The following is a 9,666-nucleotide window of genomic DNA, read 5'->3' as shown; positions in this document are numbered from 1 at the left end:
AGTTACCAGGATCGAATATATAGGTATCGTATACACAACCGTCACAAAACTGTTTGTCTAGAATGTCCGTCCGTCTAGACAAACAGTCATCCAAATCATTTTGTACAACACTGGTTAGTAAATAGCACGAATTAAGCTCAATATGTATATTCAAAGTGAAGGAAACATACTCTTTCTTATTTATAACGTGTACAATATATCCATATAACCGGTTGTTACGGAATGACTTTGTCACCAAACATGTTCTTCAAAGAAGAAAGTGACGAGAAAAGTAAATAAAACAGTGGAGATAATATTAGAAAGAATATTCAGATATGTTTATCTTTTAATTCTCTTTAAATATTTTAAGTGGATTGTTGAAATCTTGGCAAGCTTGTTTTCTCGAGATTATTATGATGTGTATAAGTTTTCTTTGCTTTTCATATTCATTTCCCAAGATACGCAATCTTTACCCATCACTGCTTTTGCTTTTGTAATTGACGGCAAATCTTCTTTCTAATCATAAAAAGTATATAAATCGACATACCTGTAACGACATCAATTGTTTAGATCAAATTAATATTTTTTAAACATCAATATTACAATTACAAATTACTAGAGTACAAGTTAAAAATGCTATAAGTAAATACATTTCTATATTAAAAGTGCGAATGAAACAGTATTTTTTCTTAATGTCATTTTTTATTATATTTTAACATTGATTTGGAACAACAGTCACATTACAGTTTGTTTAGCTGGCACATTCTGCTTTCTTCGGGAGAGCATTGAACCTGATCCGTCGTCTTTCCACAATGCCCAAGCCGGCTAAATTCATTCCAAATAAGTCATCCAAGTCCATAATCCCTTATCTAGTCGTTTTTCAAACAGTAGGCATCACCATATCTATTGTGTTCAGCCTAATGTTTTGGAGACCCTTAAATTTGTCTAAACTCCACCCAATCTCTCTTGTGTCCTTTCCTTCTTTATTGCTTTCTCTACAGTTGATCCAAAAGTATGATATATCCAATTTCTTGAAAACCATTTTTGGGGAAAATTTTGAAAACCATTTTTAGAATTTTACAAACACAAGTAATATGTTATTTTTCAGTCAATTTTTTACTGTTTGTTTTGATTAAAATTATGAAAGAAGCATACGATTTCTAAAGAACACGACTTGTCAATCCCACTCCCATCATCGAAGATGAACAAAGCCAATCACAGGGAAAAAAAATGAAGAAGAAGAGAGCTGCAATGTAACTAACAAATCTTCCTAAAACTGAGTTTGAATATCTCTCTGAATCGCTTTAGATTGAGATATTTAATAATAATAATAATAATAGTAAAATTCAAGTCTGAGATGTACCATCTATTAGACATGAAAAAATGGATTTGTTGGTTACATACTTTACAATTGTAGAAACGAAATATATGATGTTTTTGATACAATTAATCGGCGATATAGCGAAAAGAATGTGGTAATAGCGATAATGTAGACACAAAATTGTTGCAAAAAATGAAAATGTCAATGAAACAATATTTACGCATTGTTAAAACTTCAATCAAACAAACAAAATATCAAACAAGATTTTCTTTGTTTCACCAAAATATTAATTTTAACAAATTGCATGTACGCTTAAAACTTTAATATACTTATTAAATCTTACTTTTATGGTCCTTCATATGTAACATAATAACAGTAAAAGATTACAGAAACGTTTAAACCTAACAATTATGAAAGTTTAGAAAGTGTTATAAATCTTAAATGAGGAAATGGAGCAGCTCAATGCACTCAAACAAGTGCCCTTGATTAGTTGATTTCAATCACCCAAGTAGATAAGCACGTAAACATAAATCTGGTTATTGCCAATATGAAAAAGAATGAATTTTCGGATCTGACTCAGATACGTTTTGCAAGAATAAAGTTAGGCATTTTTGAAAAAACAAGAAAGCCGTTTAAATAGTTCTTATGTAATACTCTACCCAAAGAAAAGAAAAAGTAACTATGGAACAAAATTCCCATATAGACCAAAATAAAATATATCATACCATAAATGATTGAACAGATCTTATTTTCTTGAAAGTATAAATATTTTTAATGCTTGGTGTGAACCGCAAATTTTTGTCCCCAACATTTTTAGTGGATAAATATTTCTATGTTGCAATTTATTATCATTTTCTATATAAATAATATTTCCAGCTTGTATATGCTATATTCTCGTTACTAAAAATATATGTATATATGTATGTACATATATGTATATTTAAAAAGTTATTATTAAAAATCTACTACTTTCTCAACTATACTCTCTTTACAAGAAAATCTGATTTTAAAGAAATTTCACAGTTTTCTAGATAGCAACCAACTTTCACCAATCATACTTAATTTGAGGAATTACTTACAAATAAAATCTTTAAATCATAAACTAGAAGCCACAGTATCTGTTAAAATAATAATAATTGAATTTAGGATCTGCCATTAGTCGACGAATTTTCTTGAATATTCGTTTCTATGTTAAAATGGAAGTCGTGTTAAGAATACAAATAAATAAGTATTTGTTTTGAAAAAGCTGAAAACATTTTTGAAAAAGTAAAAATGACTAAATAAAATAACAAGAATAAGAATTATCGTTTTAACTCCACTGCTTCCTCTGCAGCACTATAAATATATGCTTTGGTACTCTGCAAGGTTGTTCCGTATCTCTCACCAAACCATCTCTTTCTCTCTTTCTCAAAATCTTGTTTATTTTTTTAATAAAACAAAGAAATTAAAAAGATGATGGTTACATTAGTACTAAAGTACGTCCTCGTGATAGTCATGACCTTGATATTAAGAGTCCTATACGACTCCATTTGTTGCTACTTCCTCACACCAAGACGAATCAAGAAGTTTATGGAACGTCAAGGCATCACGGGGCCTAAACCCCGTCTCCTCACCGGAAACATCATTGATATCTCCAAAATGCTCTCTCACTCCGCTTCTAACGACTGCTCTTCCATCCACCACAACATCGTCCCACGCCTTCTTCCTCATTACGTCTCTTGGTCCAAACAATATGGTATGTACCCATGACCAGTTCAACGTTTTCGGATGTCCATTTAATTTTTTTCTTAAACGTCTCTTCTTATGCTACATAAAATCTGTTTTCCCCAAATATTAACGTAAAATATGAAGCGGATAATTATAGTTTCTTTCCTTTGCTTATGCTTTGGACCGGACATGCCTACAATGCATTTTCTATTTTATTACACACTTCAAAAATGACTGAAATGGCCTTTTGCAGGGAAGAGATTTATAATGTGGAACGGGACAGAACCGAGACTATGCCTAACGGAGACCGAGATGATTAAAGAATTGCTAACGAAGCACAATCCGGTCACCGGGAAATCATGGCTGCAACAACAAGGAACTAAAGGGTTTATAGGGCGTGGGCTTCTCATGGCCAACGGCGAGGCTTGGCACCACCAACGTCACATGGCAGCTCCGGCTTTCACACGTGATAGGCTCAAAGGATACGCTAAGCATATGGTGGAATGCACGAAGATGATGGCTGAGAGGCTGAGAAAGGAGGTTGGAGAAGAGGTGGAAATTGGTGAGGAGATGCGGCGGCTCACGGCGGATATAATATCGAGGACGGAATTTGGAAGTAGTTGTGATAAAGGAAAGGAGCTTTTTAGTCTACTCACTGTACTTCAACGTCTTTGTGCTCAAGCCACTCGCCACCTCTGTTTTCCCGGTAGCCGGTAAGTTTTTTTCTTTTTTCACAAATCTTTCTTTTGATTGTTTTGTGTTACGAACTGCAAGTAATTATATTAAATCATTCTATGATTCTACTAACTTTTTGTCATTTTGCGGTTTTTTAATTAAATAAATTTTCCTAAAAGAATAATAAAACGTTAATAATATATTTTGTTTTGGTTTTCACGATTCTATATATAGTGGTACTTAATTTAATGAAACGTTGATAATATAAACTATCCACTAACATATTAAATTGGAAAGATAAAAATATTTGACATGGTTACTATTTGCATGGATCTAATTGATGACTTAACGTGTAACTATATAATCTTTTGTGTCTCAAAGGTTTCTACCTAGCAAATACAATAGAGAAATAAAGTCTCTGAAAACGGAAGTGGAACGTCTTTTGATGGAGATTATAGACAGCCGAAAAGACAGTGTAGAGATCGGTCGGAGTAGCTCATACGGGGATGACCTCTTAGGGCTTCTTTTGAACCAGATGGATAGCAACAAGAACAACCTTAATGTTCAAATGATAATGGATGAGTGCAAGACTTTCTTCTTTACCGGTCATGAGACAACCTCTCTTCTCCTCACGTGGACTCTCATGCTCCTTGCTCATAATCCCACTTGGCAGGACAATGTCCGCGATGAGGTCCGGCAAGTTTGTGGCCAAGATGGTGTCCCTTCCGTTGAACAGCTCTCAAGTCTTACTTCGGTACGTTCTTAATTTTCACTCACATTATCACCTTTCTTCGTTGTTTTTTCAATGGAACAATGGTTAATTCTTATCACCTTTCTATCGGCCGCTTAGAAACCTATAAATTCAACTATTGTTTTTTTAGCTTAGACATCCTTATATTATATTTCTAATTGGTTTTAATAAAATACTTAGAATATGGAAAATATATCTAGAAATTTTTTAACATCATATTTAAATTTTATCAACAAAATATTAAAAATCAATAATAAAAAAATAAAATTTCAATTAATCGTTAATTAGGCGTTATGTCCTTCTCGAACGTAAAATCGTAGCTTTTAGAGTCTTTCTTATTTCCACATTGTTATATATCTTTCCTTCTCTAATCGTGAGGTAGGTAATTTTCTCGCTAGTAAAGTTAGAATTCGTTATCTATATTTTTTTATTTTTTTGGTTCGCTTTCAAACCTATGTAAATAATAAAATAAATGAGTAAAGGTGATCTAGTTGACCAAAACAAAAACTCCGAACTCTTTTTGAATGTTTTAAAAGCAAACGGAAAGAGAAAGATCATACGAGTTTCACGTTTCCATTACAGTTTTACAAAAGATAAGAATCTTATAAAAAAAATCTGAGATTTTAAAAGAAGTGAAGACAATAGTATAACATTTTAAAAAATTGAAACATACTATGTGTTAATGTCTTATGCGTTGTTATGCATATACACATGTCTAGTAAAGTTTTGACTTTGGTCGAGAATTAGGATAGAATCACAATTATATCTTTCATTTGAAAAATAAAATAAAAATTTGATGGTAACGCCAATTGTTATGGGTGCGGGTGGGGTACTACGTTCATTCAACACACTTACAGGCAATGCCACTAAGTCGTAGTGCTTCTTCCGTAACTAAATCTCAATTAGTACATATCCGGTCAACTTTAATATGATATATCTAGAAAATCTTCTTAATATGTTATCCCATTAATTATGATATGTAGTTTCAAGTCAGATAATTCATTTCAAATGTATGACATATAACAAATTCAGGTATTTAATTATTAGACTAAAGTGAAATTTACATTACCATTGCTTCGACATTTGATTAGATAGACCAATAGAGAGACTCATGATGAATTGGCTTTCTACATTTAAAATCGAACTAAGGCATATTTTAATAATGAGATAAGTAAAATATTCCACTTGTTGAAAAAATTAGCACTACAACATGCTTTGCATAAAATACTAAAAGAAATCATTCATTAAACGATTTGGACAGCTTGAAAGGCAATTCTTAAAACCAAGTAAGGGATCTTTGTGAAAGAGTCATAAGGCACTTCACAAGATTGTTAGATATGATATCTTAAAAGGGTTTTATGTAATTTAATATTCAACTAACTTATCTCTCTTTCTTTATTTTTCTTCTTTCAACAGTTAAACAAAGTGATAAACGAGTCATTAAGACTTTACCCTCCTGCCACACTTTTACCAAGAATGGCATTTGAAGACATAAAACTAGGTGACCTAATCATCCCTAAAGGTTTATCTATTTGGATCCCTGTCCTTGCGATCCATCATAGTAATGAATTATGGGGCGAAGATGCGAACGAGTTCAACCCTGAACGATTTACTACTAGAAGTTTTGCATCTAGTCGCCATTTTATGCCTTTTGCGGCTGGACCTAGGAACTGCATTGGCCAGACTTTTGCCATGATGGAGGCGAAGATAATATTAGCAATGCTTGTTTCCAAATTCAGTTTTGCAATATCGGAGAACTATAGACATGCTCCTATAGTTGTGCTTACTATAAAACCTAAGTATGGAGTTCAATTAGTTTTGAAGCCACTTGATCTATGAAGGGAGAATTATCTAGTTAAGCTTCCTGAGAGAGTACTTATTTTTGAGTGACATGAGGGATTTGTAACTGAAACGATTTTGAAATGAGTATAATAAAGAGTTTTTTTATATATATAATTGTAAATTGAAATAGATTGCAAGTTAATTAAAACATAGCGAGACATTTTGAGTTGTGCGTTCGTAATTAATTATATAACAACATATCCATTATCTTCATTTCAAAACTATATATTCTTCAAAACAACAAAATATCTTTTAACTACAATATTTGGATAATTTGTAGTAATATTGTACAACATGCATGATTATAAATTTATAATTCCTCTATCCAACGTGCACTCTGAAAGCAGATGACACTCTGGTCGGTCTCCTTTCGCCATGCATGACACCAAATGATACTCTTTCTTTGACTCATCTACAAGAACAAAAACAAAATGATACTCTTTCTTTGTCTCATATACATGAAGTTTACTTCTTACTTTTAATTAGAGATTGTCTTTCTTTTCTTTTTTTAATTAGAGATGATCTTGTTTCCATTGAATTTGATCTTTGCTTGAGAAGAGCGATTGCTTAAAGTTCTTCTCCCCCAATGTCTCTATTGAAATTCTATTTGATTACTAATCTGTAATTTTTGGTCTTACTCCATTGGGGATTAATCTGTAACCTTTAATTACTCTCTATTTGAGGAGAAAACCTTTGGTGCTAATTAATAACATTTGAGAGAAAGAAAAAAAAGAATCTATCGAGACTCATGAACTCCAAAATATGCATGGAAATCAAAGTCAACTTCTAAAAAAATAATGGTAAGATACAAACTCAAAACGAAGTGGAAATGCACTGCATCAATCAACATTTAACGTTAGAACTATTTTTTTTTAAACCATTTACCAAGACGAATGATTTTATCGTGAGTCTAATAGAAAGCCACATTGCAATTCATAGGAAAGAGGGTGAAAAGTGGGTTGATGGCTACCAGTTTTTAAACAGTTTATATGTATACTTTCTTTTGTCCACAGACTTATGTATATATTTTAGGTCAAGGAGCTTTTATCTATGTACTTTTTTGTCGACATGCTTATTTCATTAGATAGCCTCGTTTGGAAATTTAATGTACTCAAATAACTCACATTTTTGTTAACAGAAACCATCATGAATTCATAGTAATTAACTTTTCTCTTTTGGAACTTTCATCGTGTGCTAAAACATTTGATTTTTATGAGTATTGGTTACCATATTTTACAGCATGTTTGGACATTTTGAGGAGAAGAAAAGAAATTTCAAAAGATATTGAAAATTTCACGTCTTTTGGGAAACTTTCACATATTTTTATAAATTTTCACATATTTTCAGAACTTCATAAAAAAATCAGAAACTTTAAAAATCAACGTTGTTGTTTGTAATATATTTTGTTTCTATAAGTATTCTCTGTAAAACACTGTTTACTGTTTTCATTTTCAATTGCCAATTTTGATTTGTTTTATATATCTGAACTCTAATGCATTAATAAATCATAATTCCAACATCTTAAATTCAATATGTTAATTTAGTCACTAAATCATAAAAACTTAAACTAAAATTAACAACATTATTCCAGCAGAAACAGAGAAATGTCGAGTATTACAATTATATATAATCGATTTGGACAGTGCACTCGTAAGATTTAAGAAGATTGTTTCCTAAACCAAAAATAAAATGGTGCTCCAATGTCAAATTAAAGTATAAAAAGAAGTTCCTCTCCCTAATTTCTATTACTTTAGTTGGAGATATATGGAAAGAAAATATCTTTTCATAAAATAAATTTAAAAAAACGCATGAAGGGTTTTGACGGTTGTATCTGTGTAAGGTCACATTATGTTTATATATTTGGCTTCAAGGTCACATTATGTTCTCTGACCTAAGCCAAAAACAGTTGGTCTTAATCTTATTTTTTTGGACTCTATAGAGTAAAAAGGTGAATTTTTAATATAAGAATAAAGAAACTCATAATTATATAGTAAAATGGGTTCAATCTAGATAGGCCTTTAAATAATAAAGAAACATGACAAATAATAGGAATGATAAGTGATGGGGGTAACTAGCTAGTTGATCTTTTTTAATTAAATTTATTTTGTTTTTGTTTTAGGTCAGCACTTATAATGATTATAAGCTTGATTTTTGCATCTTATCTTCCAATATTTTAAGTGTCTGAATCAATAAAGCACATTATTTCATAACGGAGAAGAATGTCAACTTGTAATTCTATATAATTAATGCCAACTTTTAACTCTTATATGTCCATTCCTCATTTATATTTTCTACAAAAAAGTTATTGATTTTTATCTTATTGATTTTCTTGTTGGTTTTTATATGTTTTGCACCATATATATTAATTAATGAGAGCTAATTTGAATATCACCCAACTGAAGTTCTATAGAGAGTCAAATTTTAGTAATAAGCGTTTTCTCCGTATCAAAGTATTAAGTATGTGCGTCTTTGCTCAAAAAACAAAGAGTATTAAGTATGTACGTATAATCAGTAAAAACTTAGCACATGGGATAAATAATGAAGATACTACATGAAATTTGATTAAATGAACCGTGCGTGACATGGTGAAAATAATGGTTGTCAATAATAATCTATATGTTTTCAAGAGTACGATTTATTAGCAGGTAACCGTGACATTGATTAGCAGGTAATGGAAACTAGATTACCTCTAGTGCTTAAATTGCTGGTAGGAAAAGACTAAATTAAAGGTGCACATATATTAAAGCCATTAGTACATTACGTGCTAATCAATCATTCAATCTTAGTATTTATAAAATATAAAATTAAATACACTTATAAAGAGCAATGATAAGTTTAAAAGTAAACTGCAAGAAAACATATTAATTATAACCGAGTATTTCATAGTAATTTTCTCACAAACTTTGCGAGAAAATGATATATAGTTTTTTTTTTAAAATAGCAATAACCCAGTTACTTTATGTTGAAAGAAAACTTTTGTAAACAATATTCTTTTTTTTTGTGTCACATCTACAACCTTTCATTTGATACAAAAGATGTTACGCACATTTTCATTTAATATATAACACAATTCTACGTAAGTAAACAGTAGACACAAACAAATTGTGTAAATGATGGAAAGCAATATTATTTTGTGTGACTAATAACTTAACTGTAACAAAAAATTGATAGTTTATCCAAGTATACATTAATCTTCTATTCCATGATTCCAAAGACAACAAATCCAAGGTACAAAATTTCTCAGCTACATAAAAGAGTGAATGTACCGAATTTACCATGTTACACCAACATTACAGGATGCGATACTATATATTGACATTATAATTGTAGAAGTAATTCGTGGTGGAGGTGTGTTGCAATTTGTATGCAATGTACACACTTTTTTCTTACG

At 30.9% G+C, this 9,666-nt stretch overlaps 1 protein-coding gene across 2 annotated transcripts; it reads left to right on the top strand.

Annotated features, from left to right (window-relative positions):
- Nucleotides 1-2,661: 2,661 nt before the first annotated feature.
- On the top strand, nt 2,662-6,435 carry CYP735A2 (cytochrome P450, family 735, subfamily A, polypeptide 2). 2 transcript variants are annotated; one of them, NM_105381.5, is made up of 4 exons: nt 2,662-3,035; nt 3,261-3,720; nt 4,064-4,436; nt 5,850-6,435. In NM_105381.5, exons 1-4 carry the CDS (start codon nt 2,753-2,755, stop codon nt 6,270-6,272), a joined length of 1,539 nt encoding a protein of 512 aa, NP_176882.1. In that variant the 5' UTR covers nt 2,662-2,752; the 3' UTR covers nt 6,273-6,435. The 2 variants fall into 2 exon arrangements, with proteins under 2 accessions (NP_176882.1, NP_001323156.1); NM_001334272.1 differs by lacking the exon at nt 5,850-6,435 and having other exon boundaries at nt 4,064-4,636.
- Nucleotides 6,436-9,666: the final 3,231 nt, after the last annotated feature.

This window comes from Arabidopsis thaliana, assembly GCF_000001735.4.
Source record: "Arabidopsis thaliana chromosome 1 sequence".
Classification (NCBI taxonomy): Eukaryota; Viridiplantae; Streptophyta; class Magnoliopsida; order Brassicales; family Brassicaceae; genus Arabidopsis; species Arabidopsis thaliana.
This window is presented reverse-complemented; position numbering and strand designations above follow the sequence as displayed.

Coding starts and splice junctions, on each gene's coding strand:
- CYP735A2 (NM_105381.5), top strand. CDS start 2,753: ATGATGGTTACATTAGTACTAAAGTACGTCCTCGTGATAGTCATGACC. Junction 3,036..3,260: donor CTCTTGGTCCAAACAATATG/GTATGTACCCAT, acceptor GGCCTTTTGCAG/GGAAGAGATTTATAATGTGG. Junction 3,721..4,063: donor CTCTGTTTTCCCGGTAGCCG/GTAAGTTTTTTT, acceptor TGTGTCTCAAAG/GTTTCTACCTAGCAAATACA.